Source organism: Hemitrygon akajei, chromosome 30 (assembly GCF_048418815.1).
Source record: "Hemitrygon akajei chromosome 30, sHemAka1.3, whole genome shotgun sequence".
Taxonomy (NCBI): Eukaryota; Metazoa; Chordata; class Chondrichthyes; order Myliobatiformes; family Dasyatidae; genus Hemitrygon; species Hemitrygon akajei.
This window is the reverse complement of record NC_133153.1, coordinates 11589392-11611710: the sequence shown is the minus strand read 5'-3', so window position 1 is coordinate 11611710 and position 22319 is coordinate 11589392. Positions and strand designations below refer to the sequence as shown.

The 22319-nt window shown below is 43.9% G+C and overlaps 1 protein-coding gene across 4 annotated transcripts in view; it reads right to left on the bottom strand.

Annotated features, from left to right (window-relative positions):
* Positions 1-22319, bottom strand: part of il16 (interleukin 16) — an 85711-nt gene that overhangs the window by 6560 nt on the left and 56832 nt on the right. For 3 of the 4 annotated variants that reach the window (XM_073032991.1, XM_073032993.1, XM_073032994.1), the window contains 7 exons: positions 21472-21890; positions 14778-14919; positions 12256-13714; positions 8698-8899; positions 4120-4221; positions 2299-2539; positions 857-985 (listed from right to left, as the gene is read on the bottom strand). In XM_073032991.1, the coding sequence (XP_072889092.1) occupies positions 857-985; positions 2299-2539; positions 4120-4221; positions 8698-8899; positions 12256-13714; positions 14778-14919; positions 21472-21890 (2694 nt within the window). The remainder of the gene's footprint in view (positions 1-856; positions 986-2298; positions 2540-4119; positions 4222-8697; positions 8900-12255; positions 13715-14777; positions 14920-21471; positions 21891-22319) is intronic. The other variant, XM_073032992.1, reaches the window with a different exon arrangement.

The following is a 22319-nucleotide window of genomic DNA, read 5'->3' as shown; positions in this document are numbered from 1 at the left end:
ATCCTCTTGCATTTGTACAGGGCCCTGGTGAGACCACACCTGGAGTATTGTGTACAATTTTGGTCTCCAGGGTTAAGGAAGGACATCCTGGCTGTAGAGGAAGTGCAGCGTAGATTCACGAGGTTAATTCCTGGGATGTCTGGACTGTCTTACGCAGAGAGGTTAGAGAGACTGGGCTTGTACACGCTGGAATTAAGGAGATTGAGAGGGGATCTGATTGCAACATATAAGATTATTAAGGGATTGGACAAGATAGAGGCAGGAAATATGTTCCAGATGCTGGGAGAGTCCAGTACCAGAGGGCATGGTTTGAGAATAAGGGGTAGGTCATTTAGGACAGAGTTAAGGAAAAACTTCTTCTCCCAGAGAGTTGTGGGGGTCTGGAATGCACTGCCTTGGAAGGTAGTGGAGGCCAATTCTCTGGATGCTTTCAAGAAGGAGCTAGATAGGTATCTTATGGATAGGGGAATCAAGGGATATGGGGACAAGGCAGGAACCGGGTATTGATAGTAGTTGATCAGCCATGATCTCAAAATGGCGGTGCAGGCTCGAAGGGCCGAATGGTCTACTTCTGCACCTATTGTCTATAAACCACTCTACCTCATAAAGCAAGAGGGCTGACAACTGCATAGATACATTTATAAATGAGGCCGTATCTTGGTTGATCAGGTGCCACCCTGTCCAGCATTTGGTAATACAGCCCACAATGGGCTTATGAGTATTTGCCACTGAGGGTCCAAACTCACTTTTTCCTCCCAATCTTTCTGCACACTATCATACACCACTCCCTGGATTATTTGCGTAATGTTTCATAACTTGAAAAAGTTCTGCTTTATAAGCTGGTCAATCTGCTTACCTTTAAAAATTCGGTTGATAATCAGTGGTTTGTCTCCATGAATAGAGCCCTTTCCTCCTTCCAAACTGAAGCCAACTCCTGCAGTGTTCTTTTCAAGTGTCATGGTGAAAGTGTTCAGCTTGTTTTCTGCTGTAAATCATAACAGCAAAGCTTGGTTAATAGATTTACTCAACAGATTCTTCTTTAATTATCCTTGAATAGATACATGAGGCAAAGGGGAGAATGCAGAAATGACTTGATCACTGAGAAAGTTAGGCAGACAATGATGTTTGTGGTTGGATGTACAGGTGTTCTATCCTCAAACACTCCATATATGAATGTTCCCCAAAATCAGTAGAATTCCCCTCTCTCCACATAGGAACACAGTGGATTCTGGTTAATTTTGCCATTGGTTAATCAGGGAAGTTGTTTATTTGGGAAACTCTTAAAGAACAAATAGTTCAAATAAATAGACAGAATTCCCTTGATTTATTTGGGATGATAGGCTGCTTAATTGGGACAGGAGACTGCTGCGGAACAGTTTCCAACTAGCTTCAGTCATTACGCCATGCTTAGAGCGATCAGTTTTTAAGTAGCATCAGTTTGTGTGTGTTTGTGTTCAAGAAGCAATAATTTTTGTCACTGATTGTTGGCAAGAAATAAACAGTAAGACAACTTGGAACTATTTTACTGATGGCAGTTTCAAGCATTCAGGCTTGGAGATGCCAGAAACAGTCATGTGTAGAATTTCACGACTTCAACAAGTTAGAAATTACGAAGGTATTGGCAATCATCTTGAATGTTACAACAAAATAAAGATTTGGAGGATGCAATCATACAAAGCATTGAAGGCAGTCCATTATCTGCGCTAGGTTTTACAGTTAATCAAAGGAACACAGCAGATGAATTCTTCTGTCAATAACTATTAGGAACTAATACAATTTTATCATACTCTAGAGGCATTGGTAGTGTTCTAATTTGTTCTATTTTTTCATTTAAATACATAAATTGTTACTCAGTTAAATAGTTTTTTAAATATACCTTTTAAACTATTTCCATGAAACTTTGGCTAATTGGGCAGCCGCTTAATAGAGCCAAAATGTACTGGTCTCAATTAACTGGAATCCACTGTATACGTGAATACATATAATACACCCTAGCCTTTTCAATTTCCTTCCACAAAACCCTTTCATAAATTGAGGAATATCTGTATGCTAGATTTTTGATTAACTTCTGACTGTGCAACAAATTTGTATTTGAACCAATGGATTGCATTGAGATGTACAGGTCTGTTCCTGGCAGTATTAGTCTTGCTAAAATGTGATGCCTTCTACCAATCTTACAGTGGCGTTCATAAGACTCATGGTTTAAACAGAATGGTAAAGCAGATCTGTGGTGGATGACTTCTGGAGGTGCATCCAAGACTGTTTTCAAAAGAAAATTTCATATAGAATTGTCTCTACCTGAACCTGCAGGGTTCTCAGTCGTTGAGGATTCTGTTGACGTGCTGAACTTGTTTTCACTTTCTTTGCCCTTGTGCACCACAATTACTGCTTGCCTTGGCATTCGAGCTTGGCGCAGGATAGTCAGACCCTCAGAGTGAGTCGCACCTTTCAATGACTGCCCATTGATTGACAAAATCTCATCCCCCTTTTGAATTGTTCCTTCCTGCATGGCCAGGCCATTTGGAAACACCCTGTGAACCTGGCAATGGAGGGCAATAGAAGATGGAGAACAACAGGCTGATTAGTGTAGTTCAGGGCTGACAAAATCAGTAGCCCCTTACTGGGGTCTAAAACATCACATTCATCTCAGGGCCCTGCATCCTAGGACAAATTCTGGAGTGAGTGCAATTACCGTTTTGCCAGAATTCTATTCCATAATTAAAAGGTTAATTTACAGTCTAGTTGCACATTCCAGGGCTGCACTCTGTTAAATTTAGAAGATTAAGTATCAATCTTATCAAAATCTTTAAGATAATGATAAGTGTTAATTGTGTAGCTGGAGAAAAGCTAATATATCTCCAGCTTGCTGGAGAAAACGCATCTTTTAAATGAGTAGTACCTCAGGGTCCTCTCTTGTGCAAGAAATGCATTGAGGGCAATTCTAAGATGTGGCTTGTACCAGCTACCAGTATATAGATACTAAAAAAAAGTAAGAGCTAGCAAAACCTTGCCTGACACAGGCAATACAGTCATGGCTGTGCCAGTGTTTTTCTGTTACCAGGATGTAGGTTCAATGGTTCCACTTAATATCAGGGAATGTATACAGTATACAACCTGAAGTTCTTACTCTTTGCAGACATCCACGGAACAGAAGAAACCCCAAAAGGATGAATGACTGAAAAACATTCTGTAATATCCAGAGTAACCCACAGCTGCCTCATGTACCTGTCATTTGAGTTGAAGTGCAAAGGCATTCTGTTGAGACAATCCTCACTCTCCTGTCCCTCTCTTCTGCAGAAGCAGAAGCCCGGCCTTCCCATTCCTGCTGCAGAGCAAAGGGGACCCATAAAGCATCTCTCTCTCTCTCTCTCCTGGTGACTCTCAGAATCCTCAGAGTTCACAGGAGAAGTGTTGACAAGGTTTCAGCAAAGAGAGTATCCCAAGTGCAGAGAAATCAGGAAGTGTAACTGTAAAATGCGCATGGGTTTAAGTAACTCTCAAGCTCTGCGGTAATGTTTATTTTCCCTTGTTCAGCTGGTCGTTGTATGGTGAGGTTGTCATGGCAGCTCAATGCCAGGATCACCAGCAGACATTTCAATCATCTGTCAACCTCAATAACTTTCCTGGTGGCTAAAACTAACAAGAGCTTTGCCAAGCTGAAGGTCAATCTGATGTTGCAGTCCAAACCTCTCAGTCATCTCAAAATGTCTGCAGGAAACCACCAAACCACTGACAATACTTAACACCCACAAAAGGATTGCTCTCTCTGCCTTTACTTTAGTGAAATAGACACACTAACTGACTTTGGGGACTGGATCCAGGAAATCTTTCACAGACTTCTAAACCTGAAAACACTCAAAGAGAGTTGGCCAAATCAGCCTTCTGCTTCCAAAAATTCTTCCAACAAACACGCGCCTTGCATCCCAGTGCCAGTGTCCAACCCTCAATTAAAGGGATGAAATTCACTGGTGTAGTTTAATTGAACAGGTGAACTATCTAATAGGATCTTTTTGCTGGGTGGAAGGTTCCAGGACTGAATTCTCAACATCTGATCTGAATGAACAATATTCACACTGTGGAGAGTGTTTCACTTCACTTCCCTTTACTGCTGGTACTCACAGTAGTCACTTTGTTTTCACAGTCCACACCACCTCCAATGCTGAATCCCAAACCAGAGCCTTCTTCTTTGTGCAAGATCACGACATGGATGTCATCCAGTTGCTGTAAAGTGAGGATAATTTTAATGAAGATTTGAGCCTACATGCGTTTACCAAAGATTATCTTGGAGGGATCAGCGGATGCGACTGGGCATGTGCAGAACAGAACGAGGGGCAGCTGTCCATACGTAGGGTGAGGGGAGTAATGGGATTAAGGAGGAAGGGTCTGTAGAGTGAGTAAGACCTCTTCTCAGGCAGGAAGGACAGACGCCTACAGCCCCACAGCACTTTCTTGAAACACTGCTTTCCCACAACCTTCAGGCTCTTGAACCAATCTACACACCTCTAACCCTGCCTCAGCAATGGGATGCTACAAACGACTTCTTGCTCTACCATGACTGTTTTATTGTTGTTTTTGCACACACATCTTGTTTTTCTTCTTCACTCCTGAGTGTTCTATGTTCTGAGTGTTTGAACCTACACGATGGTGATGCTGCTACAAACAACCTCTTCATTGTACCGGTATCTCACCATACTTGTCAATAAACCTGACTGCCAAAGACTAATCTGTTCTTTTTTTTAATGTCCTGTCTGCAGGGTCTTTTTATTCACTGGCGCGTATAATTTATGCTCTGTCTGTTGCCTGTATCGACGTGCCTGTGATGATGCTGCAAACAAGATTTTCATTATAACTGTATCTCACTGTACTTCGATAGATGACAATAAATTCCACTTGACATGCCTTACAGAAAGGGACCCACATCTTTAGTTTGAGGAGTATGGCTGAAGGGTAAGCAGAAAGCTTATCCTTCCAATGCACCCTTGATTAATGAGGAGTGTGACGAGGAAACGTCTGTAAGCAGAGTGGAAAGAGTCTATAGAACGAAGTGCGGTATCTGGATCTGTAGAGTAGGAGACTATCTTTAGCAGGTGAAGAGTATCTGCGAGGCCTGGAAGAAGGTGCTGAGAGTGTTTCAGTTGAGAGGAGCATCTGTACTGAACGGAAAGCAACTGAACAGTAGGGAGATGTCTGCAGGATCATGGTGGCATCTGCAAGGTGAGAGCAGCATTTGTAATCTGAAGGAAGAATTCAAATTGAAGCGGGAGGAGGCCATTTGGCCCCTTGTGCTATTCTGCTATCCCATAATATCATGGCATATCTTGCACCTGTCTGCTATTTTCCTATTTTTTGCCCCATTTCACCTGAATCTATTCTCTGTCTTGAATATATTCTGTAAATGGCCCTTCACGTGTTGGTAGAGATTTCAGAAGATTCACTATCCCACTGATGAAGAAGTTTCATTTCCTTTCTATACTGACTGGTCAGCCCATTATTAGACCATAAGACGTGGCAACAAAATTAGGCCAATCGGCCTATTGAACCTGCTCTGCCATTCCATCATAGTCAATTTAATATCCCTTTCAAGCCTATTCTAATGCCTTCTCCCCATAACCTTTTTGATACCCTGACTAATCAAGAACTTATCAACCTCCACTTCAAATATTCCCAATGACTTGGCCTTCACAATGAATTCCACACATCCACCAGCCTCTGGCTAAAGAAATTCTTCATCATTTCTTTTCTAAAGGGATGGCCTTGTATTCTGATACTGTGCCCTCTGATCCTAGACTCACACATTATAGGAAATATCCTCTCCTCTTCCACTCTGTCTAGGCCTTTCAATATCCAATAGGCTTCAATGAGATCTCCATCATTCTTCTAAACTCCAGCAAATATGGGCCCAGAGCCTTCTAACACTCCTTATATGTTAACTCTTTCATTCCTGGGATCATTTTCATGAACCTCCTCAGGACCCTCTCCAATTCCAGCACATCTTAGATAAGAGGCCCAAAACTGCTCACAATACTTGTAGTGCGGTCTGACCAATGTGTTATAAAACCTCAGTATTATATCCTTGCTTTTGTATTTTAATCTTCTCAAAATGAACGCTAACAAGGCATTCGCCTTCCTCACCACCTGGAAGTTAACCTTTGGACAAGGATTCCCAAGGACAGAATTTATTGTTCTCTTCACTTCTTATATAATTTATGTATAATTTATTTTCTGAGTATTTTCTCTACCTAAATGCCTGTGATGGTGCCGCAAGTTTTTTTTCTTCTTGTGCACAAGACAATACACTCAACTTGTTAGATAAGTTTCTGAGCAGTGAGGGGATGAATTTGCAGGAGCAGGGTGGGGTTTACAGGACATGGTGGCAAGTGTCTGTAGGGTGGGTGATGCTAAGAAGGGAGGAGTCTGCAGGTGTGGAGGAAAGAGCTTGTTGGACAAATGGAGCATCTGCAGCCTGAGGTCTAAACAGAAAGAGAGGCACTTTAATAGGACGGAACAGCGCCGGTGGTTGCGCAGAGCGGGCTCATATTGTGAGGGTTGGGTCCTGTCAGCTGAATAGCAAGGGGAGGTGTGGGCCAGATCAGTGCGGCGTCTGTACGTTGAGGAGATAAAGGACTAACTGTACAATGAGGTATGTGTCTATGTTTGAAGGGCAATGTTTGCAGAGTGTGTAGAGCTCTCTACTGGGTGAAGGGGACACAGGGAGGGTAAGGGGAAAACAACTAGGATGAGAAGAAAGAGCGTATAGGAGGAGGGAAGCGTCTGCAGCTTAAAGGGAGAATCAGGACATGAATCATGTGAACGATGATGGGGATGTGGACAATTGTCAGGATACTGAGAGGAGAAAGGGTGCAGGTGGCAAAGGAGGGTCTGTTGGGTTAGGAAAGTTGTCTGTGAAATGAATGGAAACCTTCATAGGGTAACAGGAAAATGTCAGTGGAATGTAGTCATCAATGGATCATTGAATTAATAGGCTCATCCACAAGGCGAGAGGCAGCTATGGTTGTGTAAGGAAAACTGTCTGTATGGGAGGGGATGCATCTATAAAGTTCAGAGTTTGTTATTGATGTGCCTCAAGATTAAGGCACGTATTGATTAGGTGGGGATGTGTCGTTCGGAGGCTCTCTAAGTCAACAGCATCTCATTGCCTGAGATATATCTAGAGAGTTGACTGTAACAACCACTACATTACAAATGTCTGCAGCATAACTTAATTCATTTCAGTTGCTACAAAACTAAAACAGTTACTTTTCTCTCATGCTGTTCATAATTTGACCCCATTAACCATTTCCTTTTGCTGAAAATACAATTTTGTTCGAAGAAAATTTGACAGCTAATCAAAACATTTTGGCTTAATTATTTAAAGTCTCCACACCAGACACTGAGCCTCATTAATGGTCAGATCAGCAGGGAGTCAATGCTCCACACAAGTATGATTTAAGTTTGTAGACTTTATATTCCTATTTGATCAAGGAAGAGCTGATTTCCTGCATTTTCACAGCTGACACCAGAGTGGAGAATGGTGAAAGGACACAATCTGGATTGATTAGCAAGTGCTTTAACATTAAAAAGTAAGGACAACATGGAGACGTCCTGTGCAGAATGTAATCATTCCATTTCCGATGGCTTCCCAGTTTTTTGCTGGAGTTGTTAAAATTACTTGTATGAAAATAATGAGGAGGTTTCATGATCCACATGAACAATTGCAAGGCCATCTGGGAAATCATTCTAACAGTATGTACAGTACTGTGCAAGTTTTAGGTGTGTGTGTGTATATATATAGAGAGAGAGAGAGAGAGAGGGAGGGAGGGAGAGCGAGCACTAGGGAGCCTAAAACTTTTGCACAGTACTGTAGTAATTTAATGCATTGCGCTATACAGCTGCCACACAAAAAAATTTCATGACATATGTGAGTGATGATAAACCTGATTCTGATATGGGTCTCTATTGTGGACTGAGAGTGGGAAGAGGGCAGGGAGAGGGGAATCATAGTTGGGAAAAGAGGGAAGAGAGAGGGGAGGGAGTAGGAAGCACCAGAGTTTGGAATCCAATGACCTTGCCTGGTGTCTCAGGGCTGGGTGTGTCTGCACCCACACCACCCCCCTATCCCTGGCACTCCTTCTCTGCCACCTGTCCCACATCTCCCACACCGCAGAGTTCCGCCCTTGCCATTCCCAACTTCCTTTGCTCTCACACGTTGACAAATACAGTACTGCGCACCCTAGCTATATATATGCGCCTAAGACCTCTATACAGAACTGTAAGTGATCCTGCTGTAAATGTAGAGCCTTATCCACAGAGTGGGTACATGTCGGCAACATGCCTGGACCACTCTTGTGATTTGTGCTCCAATTTCCCAAGTCTCTCCAGTAAATCACTGTAAAACACTTAGCACAGAGTATAAATCTGCAGGTACATTCGTGTTAACATATCACAATGTGAATGAAAGCTTGTAACCCTGTTGCTGAGGGGGCAGGGATGGTAATACCAGATATGCAGATGAATTTCACCACAATCAAAATAGCAGAATAATCGAACATGTATACCAGTTCATTTGTGGAGCCTCTAAATTGGACCTTGAGGTTAAAGATTCTCATGTATGTTTCCAAAAGCCTTTTAATACTTATTTTTAAAGAGGCATTATCCTATGGTCGGTGTTAATTTTGTGCCATGCATTCATGTTCTAACCTTTAAAGTTTCCTCATCCAGACTCTTTACTTCTGCTATTAATTTCTCCAGCTCTTCTGCAGGAATCAAGGACATAACGGACTGTGCAGAGACACAGGAAGATAGCGACGAGCTGCACTCTTTCCTTCCATCTTCTTTTCTATCGTCGTACTTCTGGTTTTCCTCTGCCAGATTAATAGTGCAGACTCTCAACTCTGCAAGACTAGAGCACAACATACTCTCTCATTCCCATGAATATTTGTGGGTGCAAAAACTTAACGCAACCTCTCCGATGAAATAGCGAGTAAAACAAAAGTGACAAAAATAAAGATGACATTAAGTTTCAATTCATCCAGGAGGGAAGGGATAAGTTCTGTCAGGATGGAGTGCACTTATAATTGAATCTAAAAAATAATAAGGTCTAGGGCACAAGTTAAGTGAATTACTTGATGGTGTATTTGTTCATTTCTTGTGTTTCACTTATTTAAGTTTTCTCTTTTAACTGAAGACCAATAACTTATATTTCTCTCTGTAAGTAAACCAGCCATTCTCAAACTATTCAGATTACAGAATCGCACACAGTACCAGTCACCCATATCACAGCACTAACATAGTGATTTAACAAAGCAACACACACACACACACTCACGCACACACACACACACACACACACACACACACACACACACACACACACACACACACACACACACACACACACACACACACACACACACACACACACACACACACACACACACACTGCTGGAGGAACTCAGCAGGTCAGGCAGCATCTATAGAAATGAATAAACAGTCAATGCTTTGTGAGTGTTGCTTTGGGTTTCCAGCATCTCGTGATAGTGATATTACAGGCTCCTTGAAGATTAATTCATTCATATTACAGGTTGCAAATGTCATCAACTCCTCCATTTTACAGGGTTTATGCAGCAATAGCTTGCTACCATTGACCTCGGTGATAATAAATCCCAGTAAAAGTCCTGCTAAGGACCAAGTAGTGCATGTTATAAACTTACCGAGCCAGTGAGTTTTCCAGTCTGTGAGTAGTGTTGTGAGTACATTGACATTTTTAGCCCATGGACCATGTGTGCAAAACTCATTAGACTCAGTGGTCACCCTATGGTGGAAGCATAGGACCTGAGCAACTTTTCAGGTGTGAAACTACCATTTATTTCCGTGCCAGCCTCGACTCAATGGTGGCTCTCAAATGGGCCTGAAGGATGTGGATTCATGTTGCACGCACAGTCATCCTGTCATCTCAGTTACCATTCTGGAGTTTTAGCAAGAGGGAACATTTAAATGAGATGTTAACCCAACTTATATTTTCCATTGCACATAAGAGGTGCCATGGCATTTTTCAAAGAAAGCAGGGGAGCCGTACTGAAGCTCTGATTAGAATTAGCAGCAGGGATATATGTGTTCATTGGTTTCACAAGCTGTTCGCCCATTCAGTAAGGTCATAGTTGATCCATCCTTGGTCTCGACACCTGATCTCTCTTCGTTTATCCCTCAAACAATACTTAAAAACCTGCCACTTAGAATTTTAACAAATAAGTAGGTCTCGCTCTAAGTAAGAACTGAAATACGATTGTAAGCTAGGTGGGACAGTGGAAACTGATTGGTTGAGGACTAACCAATCAGGAGGGACAGATGACAGGAGTATAAATACCATCAGACTAGACGTGCCTAAGCATCATCCCTGATGCAGATGTCAGTTAAAATCGACACCTGTGCCCTTCTTGATGCCCGAGAAGAGTTTATGCATCACATACGCCCGGAAAACACCAAAAGATTTTTCATGTCACTTGGTGCATTGACCTTAATACTCGTGATACTTTGTGGTGTGAAAGTTAAGCACAACTGCCACTGCTTTACAAAGTTATTTTCTTGGCAACAAGGTGTCCTGAATCACTTACTTTATTCAATTAGCTCTTCTTGGAAAGTAAAATAAGGTCACATGCCATCTGAGAAAATCGGAACCCGAAAGGCTAGCAAATTAAAGAGTTCCAGGTTACAAATATATCTGATCAAATATGAAAATAAATGGATAAATCAGTAAAGCAAAGCAAGCAATCAGTTTTATTTCCATGGGTATAGAAGTCACCGGTAGGGATGTTATGTTGAATTATTTGTGAACTTTGTTTAGACCTCGCTCAAGCAATGTGTAAAGCTCTGTGTGCCATTTTAAAAAGGTGTGAAACTAAAGGCAAGGATGATACTGAAATTGTGTGGTTATATCTGTCAGAGAATGACAGATAGAACCAAACCTAGATCTCTATATTCTGGCACAAGGAAACTGTTAAGATGTCCCAGATTTAAAATTCTGAAATATTTCAACAGAGGAGGTCAGGGAGAATCGTTTTTTGACGGGGGACAGCCATCAAAATAAGCTTGGAACCAAGATATCAAGGAGAGAATTCTGGACAATTTACTAGACATTTGGTCATAGGTACTGAGGGAATTTCTGCATTAGTCATGGAATAGGAAAGGGAAAATTCAGCAACGTTACACCTGACACCCTGTGAGGGGTATAGGCAGGGCAAATGCAAGTAGGCTTTTCCACTGAGATTGGGTGGGACTCCAACTAGATGCATGGGTTAACAGTGGAAGGAGAAATGTTTAAAGAGTGCATAAAGGGAAATATAGCCTTGTATCCTTTCAGGGAACATGACTTTGCTGTTAGCTACTGGATTTCCAGCATTGGCAGATTTTCTCTTGTTTATGAAGGGAAATTTTCTCACTTAGTGGATCATGAGTGTGGAACGAGCTGCCAGTGCAAGTGGCACATGCGACAGACGTAAAGTACAGGAGGAACTCAGCAGGTCAGGCAGCATCCATTGAAAAGAGCGAACAGTCAATGTTTTGGGCTGAAACCCTACTTCAGGACTGAGGAGGAAGGGGGGAGAAATCAGAATTAAAAGGTGCGTTGAGGGGAAAGAGGCTCACTGGAAGCTGATAGGTGAATCCAGGTGGGTGGGAAAGGTCGAGGGCTGGAGAAGAGAGAATCGGATAGGAGAGGACAGTGGACCACAGGAGAAAGGGAAGGAGAGCAGAGTCCAGGGGAAAGATGGTGAGAAGACATGAAAGGTCAGAGTGGAGAATAGAGGAAGGGGGCTGAAATTTGGTAACTAGAAGGAGAGATTGATATTCATGCCATCAGGTTGGTGGCTACCCAGATAGAATATAAGGTGTTGTTCCTCTACCCTGAGGGTGGCCTCATCTTGGCACAAGAGGAGGCCATGGACCAACATAATGGAATGTCACTTTGGATGTGTCCACAATGAGAACTGAGATGACAGTCATCTAACTTAAAAAGTAACAAAGGACTAAAACACTTTCTGTAAATCTTTTGCCATTTGTAAAAATGAGAGCTTCATTGTACTGCTCAGTGGGCAGGGAGAGCAGATTGGGGTTGGTATTGGCTGATTAGTCTCAGGGAGGAAGGGAACTTTAGGTTGGCACGTCAGCCCTGTGCTACTCCTGGGCAAACTACCCATGGATAGGCCAGTAGAAGGCAGCTGTCATTTTATGCTAAAGAATGAACGTTGCATCTCATCCTACCTGAGAGAGAAGCCTTTCTCCAACTGATTGCTCACTGTTGGCGAAGACAACGGAGACTTCTCCGCCATCGACAGGTCGTCGGATGGAGTGGAGGGGTGCGAGTTCCAAGGACTTCCACACAAAGACACCGGTGACAGGGGGAAGGTGAGCATACTTCTCATCAGGGCATGTGACAGCTGGTTGCTGAAGGTATGCAGTTTGTCGCTGCTGGCCGAGAACTGTCCTTCTCTCAATGATTTTACCTGGCACGAGTCATAGGCGGTGCTGGCAGCCAGTGGAAAGCTTCGAGTCCGCAGCCCCGGCGATTTCACGGGCTGTGTTGGTGTCACTGGTGAGCCAGGCAATGAGGCGGATGATTCGCTACTGGCACTATAACATCTTCTCGGACCAGAGGAGGTATTGGTGGCTTGGGCTACAGGGGTCAACTCGTCCACCAGGGCCTGAGACACAGGCCCCACATTCCCATTATCAGGAGGTTGCTTTGAGGTATCTGGAGATATCAACTTTACTTTTGAACCTTGTTCACCACTTGGGGCCGAGGCAGTCCTTTCCAGGGCTTTACCCGAGGTCAGCTGTGAATGAGAATTGTTTCTGGTTTCTTTGTCCCGAGTATCTGAACTGGAGAAAGTTTCAAAGGAGTAGATCTTGTCTTTTATGGATTTGACTCGTTGAGTGAGCGACCCAGTCGAGGCAAAGGCCCTCTCGTTGTTGCTTTCCTTGGTAGCGCCACTGGCCTGGTTCCTGCTCTTTAAAGCTTTCAGGCTTTTTTGGGACCACATTGGCTTGGGAGCTACAGGAGGTCCTTTCTTCACTGTTGTCTTTACATCCAGCTTCCCAATTGATGACACATCATCCTCTGGCTTCAGCTGTAAGTCATTTTTAGGCCTTGATGTAGCCCCGTTCTTACTGGACTCAGTCCCAAGGGCTTTTCCTTTGGTCAGCATTGCAATGTCTTCAGTTGATGATGCCTCCATTTTACCATGGCCGGGACCCTTTAGCCGAGAAGTGGGAACACAAGATGAGAGTTCCGATGCCTTTCCTTCCACCACTCTGTCAGCTGGAAGCCGTCTTTGCCCTTCTAAAGCTGAGACTCCTTCCAAATGCTGGGGTGAAGAAACTGCTTCCCTTTCCAGTTCATGCTTGTGAGCAGTGGCATTTAAGTTGTGGTTGTCGACGGAGACAGCGTCGGCGTGCCCGTTGATATGCTTGCTCGCGATCGCCTCTTGATTTCCAGGCAGTTGTGGGAGTACTGACTGAGTGGGAAGTTCCTGTGAATCTGCCATCACCTTGTGAGCTGCCTTACCCACCGAGTCTTCCACCGCTGTAGGAACAGCTATCTGCCGGACGTTTTCTGCTGCCTCAGCCGCTCTAACAGAGGTTTCCTGTTTCTCGGCCTTGCAGCAAAGATCCAAACATGCCTGCCTCCTCAGCAAAGGCCTTGCAGTCTCCGAGCGGTCCGCTACATTGCAAAGCAATTAATTAATAGCAATGTTCAAAAAGAAAATCTTGCACATTTGCTAACACTTAGCTCAACAAGTTTGTCCTACACACTAATTCATCACCCCTCTGCGTTTGGCTACTGCTGGTTTGCAAAATCCATGCGGGGGCAGAGGGTGGGAACTTATTTGCATTCAATATCTCAAAGACAACCACAAGCCATAGTTGTGCCTCTCAGTTCAGGAGACTAAAAACACTTCCTGTTGAGAAAGTCAGAGCAACGCAGTTTGAAAAAAAACTTTTTTTGACATATGCAAATTGCATGTGTGGGTCTGGCTGGGGTTTTCAAATGCAGAATTCACAAGTTAATGCACTCCATTTTTTTTCAAAAATAGGAAATTGAGGCATGGCGTGTGATTTATTACTTATTTTTAACCACAAGCCTTTAGCTGTTAGCATCTGTTTTATAAAGTTTCAATATGTTAAACTCTTCTGTATTTCCTGTAAATTGCTCCATTCGTGCTAAGGCCATGTCATTTTATTCACCTCCCTTATGCACGTATCCCTCCAAGAGGACTACACCTTGTCGTGGTTTGCAGGCTTGCGTGCCTCAGTGACCTGGAGAGCTATGTCGGCAGGAGTCAGGGCTTTATGCTTTGCTCGTAGTAGGGTCACCCATGCCAAACATGACAAAAGGTACAGGCCAGACCTACAGTGGTCCACCACTCCTCCAGGTTCAGGGTTCAGCTCGGGCTAAAAACCCCGACTGGTAAAACAAAATTTTTAAGGAAACAGCAATGAAAAATCCTTCTACATCTGAGTGCAATGGTGTTCCTGAGTCTCCACCGGGGACGTGTCTGACTGACAGTACTGAAAACCTAGAGGAGGTGACTGACATGATGAAGGAAGCCTTGAACACCGCCAGAGATGGTGGACCTTCATTGCTGCCCTAAACGCCAGTGGTGTAATGGGCAGAGAGTAAGTATGTAAGCATGTATTCAGTTAATATTGATGCATTAAAAATATTTTTATACCTCCCCAGACTCATCTAGTCCAATACCCTTGCAAGAGTAAATGAAACATACCTCGGTTTGTTCCTCTTTGGTCCGGATGATAGGAATTGCGTAAAGCTAAATATTGACTTTGGTCTGGAGCAGGTAGTTGGGTGAAGGCTTCTGAACAAGCAGAAACTGCTTGATGTTCTTGTGACTGCAGTTTTTTCACTTCCTGTAAAGCAAACAGGAAACCATCACTGACTTCAAAGGTGTTGTTCACTGCCGCCTGTCTCTTCTCCCTAACAAAGGAATGAACGTTTAGATGTTCAACCATCATCGGCTGAGGAGGCTAGGGATATAAATAACTTGGTTGGTAATTTCTTCAAACTACATAATGAAACATTTCTCAGTTGTCCGCTATGTTGGATCCTGAAAATCATAATGAACCATCCAGTCTTTCTCAACTTACCAATGGAACTTTCACACCTCGGTGAGGAGGTGGTGAATTTAAGCCCCACCTAGAGGTTTGTATGCTCAGCCGTCTCGTAAAGTACTGAGGGAGTGCAGCACCGTACAGTTTTGGATGAGAATTTAAAGCAAGGCACAATCTGCCACTTTGGGCAGTGGAGAGCAGGACCCATCAGAAACCCCTGAAGCCCAAGGTCATGAGCCAGAATTACCCATCATCAGAGGCTAACCAGCATCAAGAGATGACCTGGTGGGTAGTATGGGAAAGGGATACTGACGTTGCGATAACAGGGTGACTGGGAAACTAGTCTTATAGTGGTACTACTAGCTGAATGGGAGTGGTGGGCAGAGTTTTGGATGCTGATAGAAAGGGGTGTTGCCACTGAAGCGGTGATCAGAGACTTGGGAATCAGAGAGTGTCATATCAGAGATTGATGGTGGGACAGTGAAGAGAGAAGCCCAGAGGATGAAGTTATTGAATTACTTGGCAGGCTTTCTCATCTGTGCGCTGCTGGGAACACCACGTTATCTCAGCAGTGTCCAAAGATGGGCACAAGCCAGTCTAAGTTTCCTCTCAGTACTCCAAAAGGAATGCCTCAATGAAGAACCAGGGGCAGGATCAAAAGAATTGCCTCTAAAAAGTATCAGTGATACAGATGGGAAAAGGAATGTCCTATTACAATTATGCTACACTGTGAATTTGAATTTCCCCTGGCAATTGGGAGAGTTATTACCATTGTAAGGCCTTGTGTTGCATTAATTTCTGTCACAGTTCCTTTGTTAATAGAGGTGAATACACCTCAGAAATACCTTATGGGCCAAAAGGAGCTGTGGAACACTCCAAGGTTGAGAATGGTTAATATAGAAACATAGGAAGTTCTATTTGCATGCACATTCTTCTTTTCCCCCTTGACAAGAGTATTGGAATTTCCAAGATTTCTAAATTGAAGGGCTCAAATTTAGGTGTTCCAGTCCTGAAACCAAAGTTTCCTGTGGTTTCATTATCACCAGTAAACTATCAAAAGCAAAGAAAAATTAGTGTAATTAACTGAAGCTTGAGTTGTTGTAAGGTGGATTGCACCAGCCTAAAACCGGATACCAGAACAATCTACAAAAGGAAATAGGATAAGGACTTAGGTAGGCCTTTGCGCCCGTGTGGTGTCCCTCGCTCGATGAATGTCGGTGAGATCAGAGCTTGGTATCGCAGCTCTGCGTTCATGGACTGTGGACCTTTTCAGACTTATGGTTTTTATATTCTCTGTTCTTGTTGCCTGTTCCTTTCCGTTGTGTTGTGTGACGGGAGGCTGTTTGGGGGTTGATGTACTGTTAGTTATTTTTGTGGGAGAGGGGCCAATGTTCCTGTTCCGTTTTGTGTTGGGTGAGTGGGGATCTGGGGGTTGACGATCGGATGGGGTTCCCTTTAGTAGAGGGAGGGCTGGGTCTGATGTTTCTCTCCGAAAGGCTTTCATGTTCTTTCCTTGCTTTGTGGCTATCTGGAGAAGACAAGTTTCAGAGTTGTATATGGGTACATGCTTTGATAACAAATGACCCTTTGAAAGGAAACACTTAAAGGGCTGTTAGTAAAGAGCAAGTGAGTGGGACTAGTTGAAGAGCTTGCCTAAAGACCAAGGCAAATACGATGGGCTAAAAAGCCCTGTCCAGGAGTATATTCATCAGTGACTGTAACAAATAACTCAAGCCAGCCACATACTGTATCAAACCGACTCAATGGAGAGCTGCTAAGTGTTCAGTTAGTAGCTGAAGGCAGTATCATACAGCTTGGTACATTTCAACATCTTACCTCACATCAGTCATTGCTCATTTCACTCAAACCACATCAACCCATATAGCACCTTAACGATGAGTTGCTTTACAGTTTCATAATTATATCCTCACTGGTGCAGCGATGCTATTTGGTGCAAAAGCCCCATTACTAATTAATCAATGCGGAAGATCACCTAGGAACATTGCCTGATAGCTTTAAAAGATATTTCAGAAATGCAAGAGTTGATTATCATTTGCTTTCACTGTTGCTTAGCTGAGAGTTGATTAGTTAGCATTTGGTTCATGTTGTTTTATAATGAAGAGAGGTGTCTCAACAGCAAAGCCATACAATCATAGAGCCCAGAAACAGGCCCCTCAGCCCACCATCCACACTGACCCTTTTTTGCCCATTTACTCTAATCTGTTTACCAGCATTAGGACCATATCCTTCTATGCCTTGAACATTTAATTGCCTTTTAAATGTTACAGTGGAGCTTTCTTTCCCTTCTTTCTTCCGCTATCAGTGGCATCTCTGAGCATTATTTTTGCTTACAGTAAGAGGCTTTTTGCACAGTTGATACTGAGATTCGCGTCTGAGCGTGTGCTGCTAGACGAGAGCAGGTGGCCCCTAGATGGGAGAGAATCAAAAGCAGAAGAAAGTGTGCAAGACAGGGTTTATTTTTAAACTTCCCATAACAGGCCCAGAATGAGCCTTTCGACCACAGCCTCCAGAGCACAAAGTAGGAATTGAAACATTGACGACTGGAAGAAAAGAACACGGATGAAATGAGAGCAATGGGATTTCATGGGCCTTTGGAAGAATTTCTTTCCTTTTTGCGTTTGTTCTGTGTGATATTCCATTCTCCATATGGTCTGCCACAATTCTCCTCACACTGGTGCTCCACAAGCCTGCGTCCTCAGTCCCCTAATCTGCTCCCTCTACGTCCACGACTGTGTGGCCAGATTCTGCCCTAATGGGTTTGCGGGTGGCCCCACTGTGGTAGGCTGAATCTCAAATACTGATGAGCTGGAGTGCAGGAAGGAGATAGAGAGCTTAGTGACACGGTGTCATGACAACAACCTTTCTTTCAATGTCAGCAAAATAAAAGAGCTGTCCCTGGACATGGAATGGGGGTGGGGGGGTGGAGGTGCACATTCTCCTGTTTATATCAATGGCACTGAGGTTGAGAGGGTTTAACACTTCAAATTCTTAGAAGTTAACATCACCAATAGTTTGTCCTAGTCCAAAAACCTAAACACCATGCCCAAAGAAGCAAGCCAGTGCCTCCACTTCCTCAGGAAGCTGCAGAAACTTGGTGTGTGTCCCCATTGGCCAGATTTTATGGAAGCACCACAGAAAGCACTCTGTCCTGGTGCATTGTAGCTTGGTAAGGCATTCTCAGCCCGAGACTGCAGAGACTTGTGGATCCAGCTCAGCACCTCACAAGAACCAGCCTCCCTCCCCATTGTGGATTCTGTCGATATTTCTCGCTCTCTGTAACGCAGTCAGCATAAACAATGACCCCCACCCATCCCAGATGTTTCCTCTTCTCCCCCTCCCATTGGCCAGAAGATACAATCGCCTGGAAGCACGTACTACCAGACTCAAGGACAGCTTTGACCCTGCTGCTGCAAGACTGTCAAATGGCCCCCTAGCAATGATAAGACTGACTCTTGACCTCATGATCTACTTCGTTATGGCCTTGCACCTTACCTGCTCTGCATTTTCACTGTAACACATTTTTCGGAGTTCTGTTACTGCGTCCCCTTGTACTACCTCAGCGTATTGACGTGACAAAATGATCAGCTTGAACAGCATGCAAAGTGTTAAAGTGCACCTCGGTACACGTGGCAATAATAAACCAATTTACCAATTTAAAAATCACCATAGCAGCCAAGAAATTAAATCCAGTGACTAGAATAATCTGGATTTAAAGGACTATGAAAAGGTGAGTATGGAACTATTATGTCATTACAAACATGCATCCAATTGATGACCATCCATCTTGCCCTTGCTGTATGTGATTGCTGATTATTTAATTTACCAAACCACTCAGGTAGCATTAAACCAGCAAAACATCTGGAGCATTGCATATAGTTCTGGTTGCCCCACTACAGGAAGGATGTTGAGGTTTTGGAGAGGGTGCAGAAGAGGTTTACCAGGATACTGCCTGGTTTAGAGGGCATGTACTATCACGACAGACAGATTGTTTTCTCTGGAGTGCTGGAAACCAGGCGGAGATCTGATAGAGGCTTATAAGATTATGAGAGGCATAGACAGAGAGTATCTGTTTCCCAGAATGTCTAATACCAGAGGGCATGCATTGAAGTTGAGAGGGGGTAGGTTCAAAGGGAATGTGAGGGGGAACATTTTTACCCAGAGGGTCTTGGTGCCTGGATTTCAATGCCTGGTATGGTGGTAGAGGCAAGTACATTAGAGGCTTTTAAGAGACATTTAGATAGGCACATGGATGTGAAGAAGATAGAGGGGTATGGACATTGTGTGGGTAGGAGGGATTAGTGTTTGGGTGTTTTTGATTTGTTTTTTAGATGGTTTAGCACAACAGTGTGGGCTGAAGGGCCTGTTTGGGTGCTGTACTGCTCTATGTTCTATAATCAGTTAGATTTCCTCAGCCCCTGCAGAGATATTTTAAACAGTGGTTGCATGATAGTCCCAATGACCAATGTGGTTATGGGCATATCACTGAGAGATTCAGTAATCCTTGAGGACGATGATATTAGTTGCTACTGGATTCACATTGCGTAGGATAAGTCCTTTCCTTCACATACTCTATTAGCACAGAGCATGGAATGGAAATCTGAGAAAACCAAGAACAGATCGGGATGTATCCCAGGAAGAGGCACCTAGGATGGGGATGAGGACTGTGGGAAACAAGGCCAGGGCTGGTGGTGCACATTGGTTTGGTTGGGGGTGGGGTCATGGGTTGCAATCCGGACTAATGACTGATAAACTGGAGCAATTTGATTGCTGAGTCAAAGATGAACAATTGGGGCGGGTGGGATGGGATCAGTAGTGTGGAAGGAGAATTCATAGATTCATAGTTATACAACACAGAATAAAAATGTTGTTGCTCAACTACCCTTAAGGCACCTCTGCTAATTTAGGGCAAACATTCCAAATTTTGTGAGGGGTCTTTGCAGGGTCAGGAAGTGAGAACCAAGATTCCTATCTAAGCTCATCCCATCCGGCCCATTGTGGATCTCTAAACCATTGTGCGTAATAGGGGGCTAGATGAGTAACTGGCAAGTAAATAGTTTAAAGGATCTTCTTTTAATACGGTTCCAAGTGCCTGGCAAGGAACCATTTGTGTTTAAATTATGCAGAAGTAACTCTTCCTGCAGAATCAGGCTTCCAGTGGATAAAATTCCCGAAGGAAAATTGTGGAAGTGATTTCTTGATCTGAGTTGCACTTCCTCAGAAACCAGTATGTATGTCTAGGGTCCTCTTACATAACCCTCGGAACAACAAAAATCAGACTTGGTTATTAAGGCCAGATTTTTGTTCAGAGGTGATTTCTTATTGAAATTAGATCACATAATATTCAGAAACACCATGTTATGCAATCCAATTTTGCAGGCAAACATAAGGCTACCGGGCTTTGACCTCAGCAAAAGTCGTGGTAGTGTAGCAGTTAGCGTGATGCTATTACAGCTCGGGTGTTCTGGAGTTCAGAGTTCAATTCCAGCGCTGTTCTATGAGGAGTCAGTACGTTCTCCCCGTGGAATGCGTGAGTTTTCCCCGGGTGCTCCAGTTGCCTCTCACAGTCCAAAGGTATACCAGGTAGGTTAATTGGTCATTGTAAATTGTCCCATGATTAGCGGTTAATTGGGTTTGTTGGAGGTTGTGCGTGGTGGCTCAAAGGGCCAGCGGGCCTGCTCTGCGCTGTATCGCTAAATAAAATAAAAGAATATCCCCAGAGATTGCAGATGCTGGAATCTTCGAACAAGCTTCTGGAGGAGCCCAGCAGGCCATGCAGAGGCTGGGGGAAGAAAGGAAAGGGGGCTTCGACTTAAAATGTTCACATTTCCTTTCCTCCCACAGAAGCTGCTCCAGCTGCTGAGTTGTGCCCACAGATAGTTTGTTGCTGAAACAAAATGCCCCACTCTCTGACCCTCCTCGCAACGTTCAGGATGTTTGCAGCTAAGGTGGCAGAAGTATCGTCAGGGCAATTGAGCAACAGCCTTTTTACTAAGCCCATTCCAAGAGTCAACATTGCAACTGTTCAGACCTCGTCTCCCCTGACAGTGGAAAGACTGAGATTGTCTAACTTTCCGTCTGAGGTCATGTCTTTACACTGAGGGTAGTGCAAACCCGGAGTGAGCTGCCAGAGGAAGTGGCTGAGGCAGGTACAATTGCAGCATTTAAGAAGCACTTGGATCAGTGTATGGAAGGGAGGGACTCGGAGTGTTATTGGCCAAACGTGGGCAATGGGAACTAGCAGGAAGGATGTGGTCAACAGGAACAACCATTTGGGTGGAATGACCTGTCTCCATGCTGTATTCCTCTATGTTAATGTGGATCTTCAGTCACCTCTGTAATAAATTGATCCTGCTGGGAACCCCTGCAGCTCGTCGTCCTGGGCGGTGGGGTTGGTGGACGCGTCCTCTTTGAATCATTATTGTTTCTATCAGTCACTTCTGATGCAAGCTTATCATTAGTTTTGATGAAATAAAAGTCCTTATTGGGACCACCCAGTTGTCCATGCCCTTTCTCTGGTGGCATCCCAACCGTGACCGTCTGTGGACTGTCCAGTCCAGGTATGTCTGCCTGCAGGCCTTTGCTGTGATTGACATAGATGAGCGTGCCAGGGTTCACGGCCGCGCTGTTAAAGTAACTGCTGTCACTGCTGGAGCGGGTCATTGGCTTCTGAGTTTTCCTGGTGAAACTCCTGTCCATGCACTTTTCCCATGCCTTCTTTCTGTGCCAGCTTGCCTCGATTTTCCTCAAGCCTTTAAAAGAAGAGTCACAACCTTAGTGGAGCCCTGTTCTCCTGGAACCGTACAAAAGAAGACCCCATACTTTACAGTGAACAAAAGTCCTGAGGCAGCGCTTCGACCCAAAACATACACAATTCCTTTACTCCAACAGATACCATTGGGTCCACTGAATCCCTCCAGCAGTTTGTTCACTACTGTACAAAAATATCAGGTTTCTTCTTGATTACACTTAGGAATTAACGTCAGAAGCATATGCTAAGCCATAGGATATTCAACCTGGCTAACTTGCTTCATTATTTCAGATGTATCGAAATGGTCAACTCAAGGGTTTGAAATATTCCAAGGGCTGCACAGCGAGTCCTAACCTCTGCCCCTATCTGTATGGAGTTTGCACGCTCTGACTGAGTTTCCCTCTTGTGCTCCATATCCCAAATACATGGT